The sequence below is a fragment of the Neophocaena asiaeorientalis genome, unplaced genomic scaffold (assembly GCF_003031525.2).
Source record: "Neophocaena asiaeorientalis asiaeorientalis breed wild unplaced genomic scaffold, Neophocaena_asiaeorientalis_V1.1 scaffold150, whole genome shotgun sequence".
Classification (NCBI taxonomy): domain Eukaryota; kingdom Metazoa; phylum Chordata; class Mammalia; order Artiodactyla; family Phocoenidae; genus Neophocaena; species Neophocaena asiaeorientalis.
In genome coordinates this window covers 19,406,590-19,426,969 of record NW_020176571.1, presented here as the reverse complement: position 1 = coordinate 19,426,969, position 20,380 = coordinate 19,406,590, and the positions used below count along the sequence as shown (strand labels likewise).

General features: G+C 40.4%; 1 protein-coding gene across 1 annotated transcript in view; it reads right to left on the bottom strand.

Annotated features, from left to right (window-relative positions):
• Positions 1 to 18,970, bottom strand: part of LOC112391938 (lymphoid-restricted membrane protein) — a 42,831-nt gene extending 23,861 nt beyond the window's left edge. Inside the window, exons 1-7 of the mRNA XM_024733511.1 lie at positions 18,397 to 18,970; positions 17,378 to 17,491; positions 9,803 to 9,983; positions 6,369 to 6,448; positions 6,200 to 6,278; positions 4,560 to 4,718; positions 1,255 to 1,372 (exon numbers count right to left, since the gene is read on the bottom strand). Coding sequence (XP_024589279.1) covers positions 1,255 to 1,372; positions 4,560 to 4,718; positions 6,200 to 6,278; positions 6,369 to 6,448; positions 9,803 to 9,983; positions 17,378 to 17,491; positions 18,397 to 18,970 — 1,305 coding nt within the window. The remainder of the gene's footprint in view (positions 1 to 1,254; positions 1,373 to 4,559; positions 4,719 to 6,199; positions 6,279 to 6,368; positions 6,449 to 9,802; positions 9,984 to 17,377; positions 17,492 to 18,396) is intronic.
• Positions 18,971 to 20,380: the final 1,410 nt, after the last annotated feature.

Sequence of the window (20,380 nt, the reverse complement as noted above, 5' to 3'; positions counted from 1 at the left end):
ATAACTCTATTAATTTTTTTAAATGAAGAATAGCAAAAAAATATATATTAAAAGAATAGCAGCTTCTGTTTCTACCTCACAGAATCTCTGTGAGGACCAATGAGAGGAAACATTAAAAATTCTTTTGAAATTATAAAACATTGAATTGTAAAAGTGCAAAGGATTAGGACTGTATATCTGGGACTCTGCACTTTAGTAGCAGCTAACATCTAGCCCCAGGAGGAAAGAGGACATTACTGCTTCACATGTATTAACTCATTTAATCCTCCCAGCCTTAAAGTAGGCAGTATTGCCATGTCCACTTTGCACAGGGGAACTCTGAGGCTTAAAGACGTTATGTGGTTTGCCTAAAGTTAGATAGCCCTCAGGGTCGGGACTTGGATGCCCACTGCCTGACACCCAAGGGTGGGCTCTTGATCATTGCTCTACATGGCTTCCACATAGAAGCTTCTCAGTGGTCCCAGAATGAGTCTTTGCTGTAATGCATTCACAGAGACTTGCAGTCACCCGACACTCAGTGAGTCCAGTCCCCAAATTTTACTGTGAGGCAAAAGCTAAGCCAAGTTGTATTGGTTGTAGGAAGTCACGAGTGAAAGACACAGGCCTGGAATCCAAGTCTTCTGATGACTTAGACCTAAAAATAAATTAGTCTGAATGACTTTCAGCTGCCCCCCCACCATGGTTAGCAATGTGCAAATACTGATGGAAGGATTTTGAAGATTATTACTAAAGCTCTAGATAACAGTTTAACATTCCCAATAAAAAGAATTACTTCTCTGGTAGTTGAATTAAAGTTTAGTCTAAATAATGTTTTGCTCTAAAAATTACAAGCCTGTGCTTCTTTAGCATAAGGACTGATTAATGGAACTAATTACTAATCTGTACGTGCTGAGAAAATGGATTTAAAAAACAAAAATAAAACCTGAGAAAAAGGTGAAAGTTTGACAGAGAAAATTTTTTTGGAAAATGTAAGTGGTTTTTAGTGTCAGATATTTATGAATTCGCCTCTTAACTTCAGAAGGCATTCTAGATCTTCACAAATCATTGCAAATACGACTAATTTGTAAAGAATTTTAATCCTGGTTGAAAAGGAAAGCACAGTTTTTTATCTTACCTGCCTTTACTTTTCTAAGGTGTTACCAATTCATTCATCAGTCTACTGATTTCTGATTTTTGTTTCCAAATAAACCCTCTTGGATTTTAGTTATATAAACTATTAATATAGTTCCATTTCAAAGTACTTGGATGACTTACTAATTGTTTGTTCTGGGCTACAATCATGGTCTTCTGCTCTTCTGAAGCGTTCATACTAATTTTCAGTTCCTCCAGTTCTTCTCTTAACAGATTTGTTCTCATAATAGCCTGGTGGGCACTGTGGGGTGGGGAGAGAAGGCAATGAGCAAAACCTCAAATATAACCGTCAAAGATACTAAGTAAAGCCACGGACTATTTTTAAACCCAAGTTGAAAACCACTGAAAACTCAAATCAGATGCCAACAACAGTAAAAAAAAAAAAAAAAAAAAAAAAAAAAAAAAAAGTACACAAGATCTTCCACAGTCCTTGGAAAAGGAAGGGATTTGGGTGGAGCATGGTGGGGGGGAAAAGGATAGAAGGAAACAAACATATTCCTGAAGATAGAGATTTGGAGGCTCCCTTTGAAATCCATCACTGGCTGAATCACACGGTTCTTTCCTTCTACTAAAAAGATGTAATAGTAGTTAATGCAATCCCACAAACAGTTATGGAATAATATCATGATCAGGGGCTGTACCTTGCAAGAGGACCCATGATGTTGGACAAAAGAGACATGGTGTAACCTTAGAGAGGTCACATACTAGTGAAGGAGATGACAACTAAACAAACAAGTAGTTACAGATAGTCTCTATATGATATATTTTATTTAAAAGGTTTACTGCAACATTGTTTACAATAACAAAGCATTGGAAAGAAACGAAATGTCCAACAAGGGAAAACCTATTAAATGTATTATGGTGATCTATATCATGGAATTACCTATTTGTACTCCCAAAAGGTTACAGACTGTTTTCTGAGCAGGGTCTTGAAGAAGGTATAATTTTTTCCATACTAAGAAATTACATTGATCATTCAATCAATATTTATTGAGCTCCAACTCCATGCCATTCATTCTAATAGGCATTGAATAAGATAAAGATGAACCCAGTCATAAGAACTCTGCCCTCCTGGAATTTATAGTCTAGTAAGGTAAACAGACAATCATAACTGCTATTACAGTATAATAAGAACCAAGGCTGGAGTGAACCCAAGTTCTGTAGACACTATAAAAGGAAGATAGCTCAGATAATGAGGAGGAAGGGGAGGGGGACAGAGGGGGATAGAGGGGACAGAACAGAAGCTCATTGAGGGACTGCAAGCAGTCCGATATTGCTGGAGCATAGAGGGGAAAATGGGAGGTAGAGACAAGGCATCAGAGGCCCCATCGTGAAGGGGTTTGCAAACCAGATGAAGGACTTCGGATTTTACCCTGAGTGCGAAAGGAATGCATTGAAGTGGTTAAAGCAGGGGCATGATGTGGTCAGACGGGCAGTTAGGAGGAACCTGCCTGCTGGGGTGGCACAAGCTTTGGAAAAGGCGGGGAACCTAACCAGGAGGCTGCTGCAGTGACCCAGGTGAAAGGTGATGCTGACCTGAACTAAGTGGCAGCTATGGGAACGGAAGGAAGTAAATCTATTGCGAGAGATAAAGTGGGTAAATTAACAGGACTTGCTATTTGATGTAGAAGTGAAGTCTGAGGAAGTAAAAGGAGACAGAGATTTCTGGTTTGCAGGCAACTGGAAGGAAGGGACTGCTCTTCTATGGCAGACATTCTACTAAGCGCTGGGGCAACCAGGATAAATAAGACACGGTTCCTCCCATTAACGAGGACACATTAACACAGAAGGCAAATTATACCATGATGGGACAACAGCCAGTATCAAAAATAGGCTGGAAGTGCCGACAGGAAACAGGCTCTTCCTGAAGGATTGTGTGTGGGGGTGGGAATTGGGGGCGGGGGTAGAAAAGAGGAGGCTTAATTCTGTAGACACTGGCATTCTCGCTGTCCATCCAGATTCTCTAGCCTTTCTGTCCATCCTGCAAGTTACCCAATTCCCTTCAAGACATGTCTTCACTGCTTAACTTAACCAGAGTCAGCTTCCTCTCAACTGCTGTGGCCTCTCCCGTTGCAGAGCACAGGCTCCAGACGCACAGGCTCAGCGGCCATGGCTCACGGACCCAGCCGCTCCGCAGCATGAGGGATCCTCCCGGACCGAGGCACGAACCCCTGTCCCCTGCATCGGCAGGCAGACTCTCAACCACTGCACCACCAGGGAAGCCAAAGGTTAGCATATATTTTTTTTAATTTTATAGATTGGTTTGGAGGCTGGTCAAAAATTATGAGGGTAAGAGTTCATGGTCAGAATGCTTTACTGTCTTTTCAAGTTAACTTAGAACTTTTCTGTTCAGAATTTTAGACCTACAAGGTCTGTACAGACATACTTTGTGAGAACCATGTTGCTTGTTTCCTGATGCTCAAGCATCTCCCAGCAACCTATTTTACCAGTATCTGACACTTTATCCGGTATGTCTCCAAGGTCCGTTATCCCCTTCTATCTTAAGCTAAGATCATGAAATTCTTATCATCCTTCTAGGCTACGGGTACCCTGAGGGTACATTTTAAACATGACTCATCAATGTATCTCTCATAATACTTAGCATGGGACTTTGCATAGAGTAAGAGTTCTACCGAACCACAGGCTGTTGGGATGGATTCACGCTTGATCCTTAGGCATACTGGTCTTACACAGAGATTGAATGACATAGGGAACATCATCGCTAGAAAAGAACGAACAAACCTTACTGGTGGGAAAGTAAAACAGTGCTGCTGCTTTGGAAAACAGTTTGGCAGCTCCTCACAATGCTAAGTATAGGTTACTACCCAGCAATTCCACTCCTAGGTACACACCCAAGAGGACTGAAAACGTATGTCCACATAAAAGCTTGCACACAAATGTTCATAGCAGTACTGTTCATAAGAGTCAAAAAGTGGAAACAAACCAAGTGTCCAAACTGAGGTATATCCATACAATGGAATATTATTCAGCCATAAAAAGGAATGAAGCAGTGATATATGCTACAACATGGATAAGCTTTGGAAATGTGATGCTAAGTGAAAGAAGCGAGACACAAAGGTCACATACTGTATGATTCCATTTATAGGAAAATGCCCAGAACAGGCAAATCCAGAGAGATAGAAAGTAGATTAGTGGTTGCCAGATGCTGAGACGAGGGGGAAATGGAGAGTGACTGCTAATCAGTATGGGATTTTTTTTTTAGAGTGATGAAAATATTCTGGAATTAAATCATGGTGATGGCCGTACAACCTTGTGAACATACTAAAAACCACTGAATTAATTGTATACCTTAAAAGGGTGAATTTTCTGCTATGTGAATTATATCTCAATAAGAAACGGATTTATTTTTTAAAAAAAGGAAAAAGAACTGAAAGCTCCAAGCACACAGTAACCCCATCACGGCTTACCTTTTTATCTGAAGGTTCAATTCAGTACAGTCCTCTGATAACTGGCTGTTAGCGTCCTCCAAGCTTTCTAATGCCAATTTAAGCTTATTATTTTCCTCCTCCAATTTCTGCTTGTTGAAATGCAGGTCTGCTACACAGGTAATCAAATCAGGCACCTCTCTGCAGGTGAAAGAATGAATGAGAATAATCTTCAACATCTCTAATCCCCTCCTATCAAAGTAAGGCGAATGGTTAAGCCCAAAACAGGCTTAAATATTCCTGTGAGATTTTCTACTTTGTCTTCATTCATCCTCATAAGTGTAGTTTATTTACACAGTGTTTATTCAAGTACTTATTACAATAGCATCAAAGATTTTCCCAAAATTCCCAGATATTTAGCACCTGCCACTAGTGAAGTCGACTTCTACAGCTTTTATTTCCTCCTTTCCACTTTGCTCCCAACACCTGCCGCTGTCTACACTGAAGAGTTCCTATTTCTGCCTGGGTTATGGAAAGTCCTGAAATAAACTGACACTGCGCTCTTTCAGTCAGGAATCTTGGCAGGTTTGAATAGGCCTTTAACTAGGAAACAATTCCTAGAGTCTTATAATTGTAGCCTGAAGCTCACAATTTAGGACTCACCTTTCCTATCATTTTCTACAGCTTGTTAATGTTTGTGGGTGTCACTCTGGCCCCTGACATGTGATCATAAACCCTGTGAGAGTCAGGACTGTGTGTTTCATGGAGTCCCAGGCCTTCTCTTCCTCTTTGCCATATTTTCTTAGAGTTTAGCACAGATTGGCTACATGGGTCCTACTCCACCATTTTTGCATGGATAAACCTGAAGTGGCAAAGATAAAATAAGCAAGGACAGGTCCAGTGGTTAAGACTCTGTGCATCCCGTGCAGCGGGCGTGGGTTCGATCCCTGGTCTGGGAACTAAGATCCCACATGCCACATGCCATGTGGTGTGTGGCAAAAAAATAATATTAAGGAAGGATAGAGTCACCTCCCCTTAATATCTAAACTCACATTTAGCAGAAAACAGCTTTTCTCATTCATATCTAAAAGTATCTATTAAAGAAGTGCTTTAAAAGTAATCCCCCAGGGCTTCCCTGGTGGCGCAGTGGTTGAGAATCCGCCTGCCAGTGCAGGGGACGCGGGTTCGTGCCCCGGTCCGGGAAGATCCCGCATGCCGTGGAGCGGCTGGGCCCGTCAGCCATGGCCGCTGAGCCTGCGTGTCCAGAGCCTGTGCTCCGCAACGGGAGAGGCCACAGCAGTGAGAGGCCCGCGTAACGCAAAAAAAAATAAAAATTAAAAAAGTAATCCCCCAAAGAGCTTAAGGTCAATGTCATAATTCTACTTCAAATGGAATTTGTTTTCCATGGAAAACACATGAAGTCAAAGAAGGAGAAGTGTTTCATGAGTGAGGAAATGTTAAGTCATGTCATACTAATCTTCCATAATTTGTGTTCCTAGTGAAACTACTTCTAATGCAATTGAGATAGAATAGGTAAAAGTTAAAAGTAAATTATATTAGCCCTACCACACACACACACAAGAAGAGCTAAGTGACTTTATTGTAAATAAAATACATAAATCTATGAAATAAATAAGAAAATTTGAGGCACTTAAGAAAGCATTGTAAGTAAGAATGCTTACAAGACTCCTTTAAACATGTCTCCACCCAAAGCCTCAAAGCTCCGTGATACAGACTCTGTTATATCTGTGGTCATCTTAACTGAAACACATATAAGAGAGGTTTATGAAAAATCCATTTCTCCAAACCACAAGAAAGTGGCAGAACAATCCCAAAGACACACATTCATACTTGCTCCACCTGATCTTCTGCTGTCCTCTTCCAAAGCAGAATTACCCATTCTGCTGCTTGATCCATTATTCACTCCTTCCCTGTAACCAAAAAACAAAACCAATGAGCTAGGATTCTTTGTCAAATGAAAGCTTAGCTAATTTTTCAGTTGTGCTCTGTACTTTCTTATTCAGGTCTTTCTTTCTGAATTTTAAAACCATCTATTCATTCAGCAACTACTTGGAACCCAAAACTGTGCTTAAATACGGTCACAGAAAAGAAATATAAGGCGTACCTCCACCTTCCATAAACTTTTAATCTAACATGAAAAGAGAATGTGCGCACAGAAGTAGGTAGGTGTCGATGTACAGCAGCTGTGCTTAGGGGATGGGAGGTTTCAGTGGGTCAGGAAGTTGATGTAGTTTAAAGGGATAAGTGGACACTTGTAGAGGTAGCAAGACCTGGGCCTTAAAGAATTGGGAAGGAAAAGACACGAACAACTAATACTTTGATTCAGTGGGTCAGGAAGTTGATGTAGTTTAAAGGGATAAGTGGACACTTGTAGAGGTAGCAAGACCTTGGGCCTTAAAGAATTGGGAAGGAAAAGACACGAACAACTGATACTTTGGGATACACTGATGGTGTTCTTTCTCACGAAAAACCAAGTTGAACCTAGACTAACTGTACCTTGGAACATTTCACACCTGAAATTTGGGGAACCCTCTTCACAGGCCTCTATCCAGGACACCAATGCTAGCTCTAACCCCCAAAATAAACATATTAAAATTTCAACCATTTCTTTTCCAAGAGTCTTTATACTATGATTTTAGTTTTATCACTTAATCTTTCTAAATGCCAAACCCTTAGATTACCTCTCTGGAGCAGCTCCAAAAGCCACTCAATTTGTACGTACGTCCCGTTGCATTTCAGTGTGAGATGTCTGTCAGAAGATGACTGAGCAGAGTAACTCAGACATCACTCTTACTATTCCTAGATCTACACCCATCACCATTTCTGAGTTTCTGTTCTGATATTTTGTATTTATATCTCCCATGTTTTTTCTTTTCCTTTCTATTTGTTATAAAAATAAGTTTTCTCTTTAGCCCTCACTCCACTTTATAAATGAATTATTGATACTTTTATTACACAATCAAACCTAAATATTTTAGTAAGAATAGAAAATTCATAAGAAAAGAGGACACAAACTTAAGGTCATCATGCAGAGATAATCATTTTGGAGTATATTCCTCCCAACTTTTCTGTGCATATTTTTATTTCTTGACAAATAAGGGATCGTACTACATATACAGATCTATGGCCGATTGTTTGAAATTAATACATATGAATATTTCTCTTGTCAAGTATTTATCTAATTATAATTTTGAGTGGCTAATTAGGATTCTAGTGTATGGAAGTATTGTAAGTCATTTGTCCAAATATCTGCTTTTAAGTATTTCCATATTTGTTATATTTATTACTATCATAAACAACATTCTGCATATATAGAGTATATGATTGGTTATTTTTCCCGAAGTTACATTATTTGACCACATTACATATTTTTAAGGGTTTGATACACATTCCTAAATTGCCCGTGAAAAACTGTGCCAACTTACACCATTACCAACAAAGTATGAGAGGGCCTGTTTCTCCACCTGCCCTGATGACATGGGATAGAGTCATTCTTCTAAATCTTTGTTAACCTGATGGGCAAAAATGATATGTTCTCTTTCTTTGCATTTCTTTGATTACTAGTAAGATTAGATATTTTAATATATATTTATCTTGCCTTCACAATTAACTCGTGTATAACAAACAACATCTCAGTCACTCAGGCGGACCCCCAACCACTGCGCCACCAGGGAAGCCCCTCAGTCACATTTTTTGAGTCATTATATATCAGGAAACCATTGACCAAAACCGCCTGCCTTGGCCAGGCATGATGATAACCACTTGCATGAACTGTCTCACAACAGGAGGTCCCGATAAAGAACACAGTACTGGGCTTCCCTGGGGGCGCAGCGGTTAAGAATCCCCCTGCCAATTCAGGGGACACAGGTTCGAGCCCTGATCCGGGAAGATCCCACGTGCCGCAGCGCAACTAAGCCCGTGCACCACAGCTACTGAGCCTGCGCTCTAGAGCCCATGAGACACAACTACTGAAGCCCGTGCGCCTAGAGCCCATGCGCCACAACAAGAGAAGCCACCTCAGCGAGAAGCCCACGCACCGCAACGAAGAGTAGCCCTTGCTCGCCGCAACTAGAGAAAGCCCGTGTGCAGCAACGAAAAACCCAACACAGCCAAAACAACAACACCACCACACAGTGCTACCGCAGAAAACTAACCAGGAGAATGTGGGAGGCGCCAAAAAGAGGAAGGAAGAGACTCTATGTCCTGCCAACCTCCCAGAAACCCGCACGCTGGAATCCATCTTGGCAGAGGGATGCGCACGCCACCAGGGAGGATCCTGAGTCAGAATGATGGGTCAGAGACAACACGGAAACTAACCCCATTACCGCAAAACCCGAGACTGCGAGCCACGTGGCAGAGCAGTCCTCCTGGGTTCCCTTACCCTGCTGCTCTCCACCTGGGCACCGCTTCCCAATGAAGTCTCTTGCTTTGTCAGCACATGTGTCTCCTTGGACAATTCATTTCTGAGTGTTAGACAAGGGTGCACTCTCAGGCCCCGGAACGGGTCCCCCTTCCTGCAACATATACATCCTAACCCCGCATGAAATCTAGCAAGTTTTGCCACCGTTTGGGCTTAAAGCGTTCTTTAAGAAAACCCCTAGTACATATCAGCTGGTAGCTGGAGATGGGTGGCTGAGTAAAAGCCCGAGGGTTAGGCTTCCCGTGAAAGAAGATGATGCTTCTCCAGTATCCGCCCAGGGCACCTGATCTCATGGGTACCATGCTCCTTCTCCTTTTCTCAGCTTCACCATCCTTTCCTTTTCCTTTTAGCCTCCCTATATTCTAGGCTTCTAAATTACACTCACTGACTACATCTCCCCACTGACCTTAAAAGGGAGTTCATGCTGAATTTAGATTCATTTGGTGACTTGGTGGTCAGTACCAATAATTTGCTTGACTCTTACGCCAGAAGAACGTAATAATATGTGCTGCCCCTAATCACAATAAATGAATGTTATCATAATTAACATAATAGGTTCTCAAAGTGTGCCCATCACCCCCCACCAACTCCCCCATCAGTATCAGTGTCACCTGGAAACATGCTAGAAATGCAAATTATCAGGCTTAACCCCAGACCTACTCAATCATGGTGGAGATACCCAACAATCAGGTAGAATACCATTTAGGTGATTCCAGTACACGCTCAAATGTGAAAAGCACCAGATTACAGTATTTCCATCAGCGCAGAAAACAGTGATTAGCATTCATTGTAAGCCATTGTTAAAACAGAACCTGAAAACACGTCCTGCTGGGACGATGATTACCATTTGTTTCTGCAGTGAGCTATCCATTCTCTCATGATGGCCTGGAAGGTTTCCAGATTCACATGCATGTCTCTCTTTTCAGGATCGAGCCTGTTCCACAGCTCCTCAAGGCTACCATCTTCAGAACCTTGACTAGTTGTTTGTCTCAGGTAATCTATTACTTTGGTAACTCTGACTGAGCCTTAGGAAGAAGAAAGCCAAGTTAGTTTTCAAAGGTGGGGAAAGATTATTTTTTTAAAATGAGGCACTTAACTCTTTTAGGTCCCTTGGGAACCTAAACGTGCCTTATAGCCCTCGCAGTACTGCTGAGTTGGTATCACAGAGTCAAAAGAGCACTGGCCTTGGGTTGGAGTCTAACAGACTAGGGTCAGATCTTGGCTCTGCACTGTATCAGCTGCGTGGCTCTGGGACAATCACTCAACCTCTTTGAGCCTCAGTGTACTTGTCTGTGAGATGATGCTACGACACAGAGTCGCTGTGAGATCTAAATAAGAACGACATATGTATTCAATAATCACTTGTGGGAAGTGATCAAAATGCCACTTGATTTTTGTCTCCCATTCTCTTCTTAAAAAACATTCGGTGAAGGAAGGGTTTCCTCTGCCCTAGATGAAACTTCAGCCTCCAGTAAGTGGTCTGACTTTTATTTGGGGGGAGGGGTAGAAAAGTCATTCTCAGACACAGTCAGTCCTACTATCACGTTCAGAAATTAAAGTCAAACAGACTATGTTAGTTATTAACACACCAATCTTCCTTAAGCATAAGACACGTCTTTTAACTAAGTCCTGACTTAGGCTAGCTGCTTGAAGGGGAGAAGGAAAAGGAAGTAGAAGGTTGATAGGGTAGATGCAGAAGTGAAGATTCTTCCCCCAGGAGGTAAGCAGAGACCCTGCTGTATATATAGAATAAGTCCAGTATATAATTAGAAGGAGGGGAGACTGAACAACTTTAAAGAGAGTATTAATTTAATGGAAAGTGTCATTTGGCTGTGACAGGAAGAAATGGAAGTAAAATTATTAATAATTATTTAGCGAGATGATTTTTATTCCTGTTTGCAGTACAGTTGGAGAGTCAAAAAAACACCTATATCTCATTTTCCTCCACTAAAACTCTGGAACCTGTAACATATACACCTCAAAACTCGAAAGGTCTCCTGTGATGGTTTTGCAACACGTTAACTTAACGGGGCCACATTATTCCGGTTGCGTCTGTCGGGGTGTTTTTGAATGAGATGAACATTTAAACTGGTAGACTAAGTTAACACAGACTGCCCTCCCTAATGTGTGTGGTCCTGGTTAGAACAAAAAGGCAGACCCTTCCCCAAGTGAGAGAGAGTTCTTCCTGCATGACTGCCTTTGAACCCGGACTTGTCTTTTTTCCTGACTTTGGACTCAAACAAAGACATCAGCTCCTTCTCAGTTTTCAGCCTGTCGACCTTTGGACGGGTTCCCTCCTGGTTCTCGGGTGTTTGGACGCTGACTGGGACTAAACCATCATCAGCTCTCCAGGATTTCGGCTTACTCACTCACCCTGCGGATCTTAGAACTTGTCTGCTTCCATAATCATGTGAGTCAATTCTTTACAATAAATCTCTTTATGTACATTACACACGCACACACACACACACACACCCATTGGTTCTGTTTCTAACACATCTCCCATCTCCCTTCAGTGGAACTTCCTTATTTTCTTCAGGGAAATATTTCCTTAAATTCTGTCCAAACAGAGAGGCTTTGGGGCAATAAGTAAGTCCCATTCATCCTACCAACATAATTAAGAGTATAGGCAAATGTTTTGTTACGAGAATGTTCATTATGGATCATTATGGTGCTGTTTATAATAGAGAAAAAAAATCCAATTGAGACATGTTGTTTAAATATATTATGTTACATCCCCCAAAAGTACAGTATATAAAGCAAATTTGCTGACCCAGACAAGTACTCAAAATTATTGAGTGAGCAAAAGCTGATTATAAAGCAAGTCTGGGAACATTCCCATACATACTTAGGGAACTTGTTGTATATAGCTTAAGGAGAAAGAATGACGAAAAACGAGCCTTAAACCATTGTGGTGAGGTGGACAGACTTCAGCGTGCCCCTTTATGATCCCTGCCTCCTAATGTTCACACCCCTGTGTAGTCCTCTCCCTTGATTGTGGGCATGACCTACCCCTGTGTAGTCCCCTCCCTTGATTGTGGGCTTGACCTGGGACTTGCTTCTAAACAGTGGAATATGGCAAAGGAGACAGGATTACGTGTATCTAATTGCATGATTAAGTTACATAAGATCACAGTGCCTATCTTGCTGGAGTCATTCCCTTGCTGGCTTTGAAGAGGCAAACTGCCATATTATGGACTACCTATGTTTAGAGGTCCAACTAGTAAGAAACTGTCCAGCTGACAGCAACAAGACTCTGAAGCCCTCAGTACTACAACTGCAAGAAACTAAATTCTGCCACCTAGAGCAGGTCATTCCCCAGTCGAGCCACAGATGAGACAGCTGCCCTGGCCAACATCTTGATTGCAGCCTTGTGAGTGAGTTCCTTACCAGAGGACCCATGTAAACCATGTGTGAATTCCCGATGCACAGAAATTGTGAGGTAGTGAATGTGTGTGGCTTCAAGCCACCAAGTTTGTCGTAATTCAGCGACAGGAGACGACATAAGTAGTTTGGGTACTGCTCATCCGAAACCATTGTGTATGTATTGTAGAAGAAAGCAAAGGAACATTTACACTGGTGTCGCTGAGAACCAAGATTTTCTGTGGTTGAAAAAGGGCATACAGAACATGAGATGAGTAAAAACCCTGTAGTCCTGAATTTGCTTTAGAAGGAAGACTATGAACTCATAATGCAATATATCTTCAAAATTTTCAAGTACTTCTTAGGTCTGCCCACTGAAAATGCCTAGAAACAACCACCATCCCCTGCCCCCAGACTGTGGTCTCTATATATTATTTCCCATTAAAAGGAACCATGGATCCTTGAAGAAATAACTGATTCCAAGGTTGGGACAGGAAATATATGAGATTTTTTATAATCTAGGGATTATAATACTTTTATAATACTAGGGAATACTTTTATAATACTTTTATAATTTCCCCTGCCCCCAGACTGTGGTCTCTATATATTATTTCCCATTAAAAGGAACCATGGATCCTTGAAGAAATAACTGATTCCAAGGTTGGGACAGGAAATATATGAGATAAGCCTAAAAACTTTTATAATACTAGGGAAAACAAGGAAGCTACTAAAAAGGATGGGGATGTCTCAAAATTATTAGTACCTGGGACACCTGGTTGCTCCAGGAAGTAATGAGATGCTCAAAGAAAGATGGGGACAATGCAGACAGACATAGGAGCCAGCTTAAAGGATATCTTGCCGGCCAACTCTGGGACAATTTGAGCATCAAAATAAATAATGATAGGGCTTCCCTGGTGGCGCAGTGGTTGACAGTCCGCCTGCCAATGCAGGGGACATGGGTTCGTGCCCCAGTCCGAGAAGATTCCATATGCTGCGGAGCGGCTGGGCCCCGTGAGCCATGGCCGCTGAGCCTGCGCGTCTGGAGCCTGTGCTCCACAACGGGAGAGGCCACAACAGTGAGAGGCCTGCGTACCGCAAAAAAAAAATAAAAAAATAAATAATGATAGTAACAGATTATATATATTGAATTAAGAAGAATCCAGAAATTCATAGTGATATTAATTCATTTAATTAGAGAAATGGTAAAACCCTGATGATAGACTGACAAGTAAAAAATATAGAAAGAATATTGGAAATTGAAATTTTTCTATTTGGCAACACCATGGTAAGAATTGATTTAGGCAAGAAATATCAGTAGATGCTATGTTTCTGATCACGAATTCCAATGTGTAGGGTTCTTCCCCCTCCCTCCTACCCCACCCCACAACATACACACATCCAAGCAATTCTCGAGACACTGGGTGTTCTACAGTTCAACCCAATTCTGACACTACCTATGTGGTGATAGTGTCAGAGCCATGGGTTAATGGCTCAGTCTTACAAAACTGACCCCACCCCCTGTAGACACCAATTCAAGGCCGGGTTATCACCTGTGCTTCTGATGGACCAGCTATAGATTGGAGGTTCCCATGACTCCTCTTTGTGTTCCATTAATTTGCTAGAGCAACTCACAGAACTCAAAGAAAATTTTTACTTAACTATATCACCAGTTTATTATACAAGGATATAACTCAGGAACAGCCAGATGGAAGAGATGTACAGGGCAAGGTATGGGGAAAGGGCATGGAGCTTCCGTGCTCTGCCCAGCATGCCACACTTTCCAAATCTCCAAGTGGAAGCTTTCCAAACCTCTCCTTTTGGGTTTTTATGGTGGCTTCGTTACATAGCATGATTGATTAGATCATTGGCCATTGGTGATGAAACTCAATCTCCATCCCCTCTCCCCTCCCTGGAGGTCTGGGGAGTGGGACCGAAAGTTCCAACCACCTAATCACATGATTGGCTCCATTGGCAACTAGCCCTCATCCTAAGGTGGGGTCCAAAAGTCATTTCATTAACATAAAAAAGGCACCTTTATTGCTCTCATCACTTAGGAAATTGTAATGGTTTTAGGAGCTCTGTGCCACAAATGGGACAAAGACCAAATATATACTACTTATAATAAATCATAATATCACAGATGCTAAAACTAGTGAGTGAAAGTTTGATGACGAACAGAATGTTTACATAGATTCAAAGTATCTTCCCATATTTATTAATTACTGATGAAATAAAAATTCATATTCTAAGGCAAGTCAAGGAAAATTTAAACATAAAATATTTCCTCTGCTCTTTGGCCTCCTCTCTCCCCTCTACTGTGCACTGTGTATCTACATTATGCATCCCAAACATCCCCATCAGCAGAAATACCTGCTCAACCAAAAAGAGCAACATTCTCTGAGCAACAGTAAGACAAATCCGTAGGACATAACCTTCCTTCTGAATCTTGTAAGGAGCCACGATGACCCACGAACTACTCGCTTTGCATGCTTAGATCTGGATTGTGTAGACTGTCAGTAACATGTCGTTGAATGTACAGCCCTCTGTCTCAAAATGTGCTTTGATCTTTAACAGGCAGAACAGTTCTCAGAGCTTTCGGAAAGGCTGTTTCTGAGTTATAACCCTCAATTTGCCTCGAATAAAATTTTCCATTTCTTTCTTAGATCGACTGATTGATTTTTTTATAGCCATTATAAAGGAAAAATAGTAACTTTACAATAGGGATATTTGGCAGACACCACACTAATCAAGTGATCAAAATTAAAAATCCTGAAATATTGTACGGAGAAGAACATAACATCACTTCCGTAGTGTGCCTGCAAAAATGTAGAACCTGAATAATCAAGAGGAAATATCATGGACTTCCCTGGTGGCGCAGTGGTTGGGAGTCCGCCTGCCGATGCAGGGGACACAGGTTCGCGCCCCGGTCCGGGAAGATCCCACATGCCGCGGAGCGGCTGGGCCCGTGAGCCATGGCCGCTGAGCCTGCGCGTCCGGAGCCTGTGCTCCGCAACGGGAGAGGCGGCAGCAGTGAGAGACCCGCGTACTGCAAAAAAAACCCAAAAAACAAAAAAAAAAGAGGAAATATGAGATGTTCTACAAAGTTACTGGCATATACTCTTCAAAAATTTCAAGGTCATAAAAGACAAGGAATCGAGCAACTCCTCCAGATTTAAGGAGACTAAAGAGATGTGACAACTGAATTTGATCCTGGACATGGAAACAAAAAAATCTATAAAGAATATTATTGGGAAAAATTGACAGAATTTGAATATAGACTTTTAAATTAGATAATAATATTGTATCAAGGTTAAATATCCTAATTTTGACAATCATTCTGTGGTCATGCAAGCAAATGTCCTTTGTAGGAAATACACACTGATGTACTTAGGGGTAAAAAGGCACAATATCTGCAATTCACTCTCAATCAGAAGCACAATCAAGCTTTTATCCTGCCTTTCCTTTGGGAAACAAGACTCAGCCACAGCCAAATAGTTGCTAGGCAGGGTAGAGTTTCTTTTTATAGATATTCCAGCTGATAAAATAGGAAGGAATAATAGACTATCACCTTTCACAACACCTAATGAAAGAATAAATCTAGGCCTTCATCCTCAAATAGTTCTGTCTTCTGATAAAAATATATACACCGTCTATGCGGAATCTTGCCAAAAGGAGATACAAAACTTTTATCTGATCAAACCTCTAAATGTAGGGGACAAAGAAACAGGTTGTGTTTCTAAGACCACACAATCACCAAAATTCAGACTGGGGGAAACTATGAGATAAAAGAATCAGTTTCATTAACAAATACCTTAAAATACAAAAAAGAGAGAATAGGAAGGGAAATAGAGAGAAGCTAGACGACCAATAACAATGAACAAACTTTTCTTGGATATTGATTGGAACAATTAAACTGTTTAAGAAAAAATAAATTTCTCACACAAATGAGAAAACAAATGCTGATAAGATTTTTTTTTTTTTTTTTTTTTTTGCGGTACGTGGGCCTCTCACTGTTGTGGCCTCTCCCGTTGCGGGGCACAGGCTCCAGACGCGCAGGCTCAGGGCCATGGCTCACGGGCCCAGCCGCTCTGCGGCATGTGGGATCTTCCCGGACCGGGGCACGAACTCGTGTCCCCTGCATCGGCAGGCGGACTCTCAACCACTGCACCACCAGGGAAGCCCCTGATAAGATATTTGATAATAAGAAAGTATGTCACCTTTTTAGTCATAAAAATGACATTGTATAGTTGTGTCTGAAGTCAGTCTTTATCTTTTGAACGTACTGAAATATTTACAGGTGAAATAATATGATGTCATGGATTTGTCTCAAACTAATCCAGAGTGGAGGAGAGGAAAGTGGGTGGGGCTAGAAATGAGACATCATTATCTACGACACTATTTACATTATAAGGGTTATACCTCTTTACTCCTGTATATGTTTGTAATGTTCTATAATAAAGAAGTTTTAATCCAAATAAAACAAAACCATATTGACCAAGGAATTTGTGGAAGGTTATACAACAAACCATTAACAATGCTTACTCAGGGAAACAGAATTACTGATGAGTTTTTTCCCTTCTTTTCTATCTATTATTAATTTTATTACAGTGATCACAAGCCATTTACATGCTAAAAATTACTTGCGGAAATTTTAAAAAGAACACATCTCTAAGAAAAACAGAACTGAAAATCTAAAATTAACTCAAAAATTTGAGCTAAATTTGTGTAGCAGTTTTATATGTATGAAGTATATATTTCTTGTGAGGAAACAACTATGAGAGGTAAGTAGTTCCAGTCAATGATTGCAGCTGGTAAATCAGTTGATAAGCTCAATAAAATCATTCAAGACACTGGTAAAATATGTAAAACAGGTACAAAGAAATTAACCAACATCTAGACGGCCACCCTTCCTCCCAAATTAGGTTGTACCCACCACGTGTGTAGACACAGATGCACAGAGCACCACACATAAGCCATTTCCCTTTCTCTTGCAATAGAAAGTTACAATGACACGATGAGTACCACCGAACATTTGAGCAGATAATTTTCGACTGACCTCTGCATTTGGTGTCACATGCATTAAAAATACTTGTAAGCAACTCCTCTTCACAGGTCCTGTTATTGCTATAGGTTACATCTTCCTTGCCATCATCAGTTCCTTGTTTCCACCCTAGGAGAAGAAAAAGTTTGCATATCCAGATGCTTTTCTGTGCTAATATGCTTAATTGCTCATTTTTTTGTTTTAATTTTAACAAGAAAACATATTTAAATAAAGAGCAGTCCACAATACTGGTTACTTAACTTGAATAGATCAAGCAGAAAAAGTGGTCTTGAAGGGTCTCTGATTATTCATTTTCCTTTCCTTATAAGTTTTATAAAGGTAGAATAAAAGGAGAGATGATGAAGAGGGAAATGAGCTTTACTGCCCTGTAACGTTAGAAGCACTCTGTGAAAAAGCAAATAGTGTAGCACAAATAGAAATATTTTAAGGAAAAATAGAGGGAACGTAAAGATTAGCTCTACAGAAAATGTGCCATTTTACATTGTTTTGTTTTTCAGGGCCTATCACATATGGGACTCTGTAAGCAATCCTCTAAATAGAATTCCAAAATTTCATTGAAATTGGCCTCCAAAATTTACATTCTCCCCTGGTCTACTTTATTGGCTCTACATTTTCTTACATGTTTACTCTCACAAACACAAAAAATGCTAAAATGGTAGTTTTCAGCAAGGCATGTTGGAACTTTAGCTCCCCTGTATCTATGTCTTCCCATCATGCCATTCTAATTTGCCCAAGAGAAAGTTTGTTTTCAGGTCAGCAGAGAAATGCCAATGATTATGATTGTAAATACAATCTAGAATTTCTATCAGGTTTATAATTGAAAGCATAGAAAATACTTATATTTCACATCTAAGAGTTTTTTAAGAGAGTAAAATACAATTTTAAGGGAAAGATGGATGCTTCCCTCCAAGTTTCGATAATGTACACTGGTATTTCATTTTAGTTCAGGTATTCTCATAGTGATATGCTCAAGGCTTTATCAGAAGAACAAATATTAAAAGATGAATATTTACCCTCTTCATTCAGAGATAATTTTTTCACCACTGAATCCTGAGGAGTAAAAACTTCGGAGCTCTGATTAGAGGTGGAATCAAAGTCGAGGGTTAAGGCACTAAAATCATTTTCACTACAACAGTTTTTCAAATCCTTGTTAGAGAAGAGTTCCCTTTTTCTGATCTGCGGTATCAAAGATGTGTAATTCTGGGAGCTCTGTGATCTAGGCCTTGAGATGTTTTCCAAGCTTGTGAGGATAAGAGAATATGTGGCATACTCAGGAGAGCTGAGATGAGAGATGGATGGGGTTCTTGGAGACGCTCGTTGAGGATGTGAAGTAAAGGCACCAACTTTCTCAGGGCTTGAGGAGCGAGGGTCGGGCAGAGGAATGGCAGCAGTCATCATTTTCTTCAGTACCTCTTCAAAGTCCTTCTTGGGGTTAGTCTGTGGACTGTCAAACCTGCTAGATTGGTATCTGATAATCTGTTGGATGGGACTTATACTCTTTTCTCTCTTTTGGATGGCTTGGATTTTTCTACAGATGCTTTGCACCGGGTTATGCCGCTTCTCAGTTGCTTTCTTGACAGAGGCCATTGTTGACTTTCCTCCAATGAGACAGAGGAAGTGGCTAAAGTACCGGCAAAAGTAGACATGTTTTTCAAAGTTAGCATTGTCCTAACAACAATGTAGCAATAGCTATTTATTCCCAAACCGACTTTGGCGGGATCAAGATGCCTTTAAACAGCTATCTTTAAACAACTGCTTTTTTATATTTAAGTATAGTTGATTTACAATGGTGTGTTAGTTTCAGGTGTACAGCAGAGTGATTCAGTTATACAGATTCTCTTCCATTATAGATTATTACAAGATATTGAATATAGTTCCCTGTGCTATACAGTAAGTCCTTGTTGTTTAAACAAATTTCCGCATGTCTAACTTTGGCCCTCAAATTTCTAGAAAATAATAACCGCTCACATATATAAAGTATTTCCCATGAGCCAGGCGTGGTACTAAGTTCTTTATATGTATCAACTCATTCATCCTCAGAACAACTCTATGAGGCAAGCATTACTATTCGCTCCATTTTCAGGCACAGAGAGAATAGGGACGTACCCAGAGTCACCTTAGATAAGTTCCAGAGTCCAGATTTGAACCCAGTTATTCCTGCTCCAGAGGACCCCTAACCACATTGCTTTTCACGTATATGTCAAATATGATGATGGTGATGATATGAAAGCTCCCATTTGAGTACCTATTCTGATTCTCAGCTATTGAGAACTTAATAAATATCCCCTTTATTGAGCATTTTACATGTATTATGTCTAAACTTCACACAAACCCCATCAGATATGTAGAAATATCCCCTTTTCACAGATAATAAAACTAAGTCTCAAAAAGGTCAAGTAATTTTCTATTGGTCACATCTCTAAGATCTGTGCCAAAGGTGGTCTGACTGCAGCATCATTTTATTTAATGGCAGCATATATGACCTTTAAAAAAAAAAAGCATGATCTCACTTCTTATAAGATAGTAATTAAAGAACTTGGAAACAAATCCAAAATTTTGCCTAAACTGGTAAAATTTAATCTATGCAAAGAGTTACAATACCTTGAATAGTTATAAACAAATAGTTGAATAATTACAAAGAGTTTGAAAGTTATGATTTTTAGAACCTTAACAAAAATTTCCATTCAGGGCTCTTTTTAAAAAGTCCCCTAAAAGAAAATAAACAAAGGGGCATTTAGAAAGACTGGGAAGAAGAAGATACTCAAAATCTTCTCAATCTGGCTCATTTTACCTCAAGATGTTGGCCACCAGCTACAGCTAATGAAGTTTCCATCAACAGAATCCTTCTCTATTTAAGGTAATGATCATCTTCGAACCTTTATGTTGTCACTTGACAATACCCTCCTCTCTGTTTATTCAAGGCTTATCTTTCAATGCCAAGCCTGAAACACATTGCCTTATTAAAATCCTGGAATCAGTGTATACTCAACGAACTCA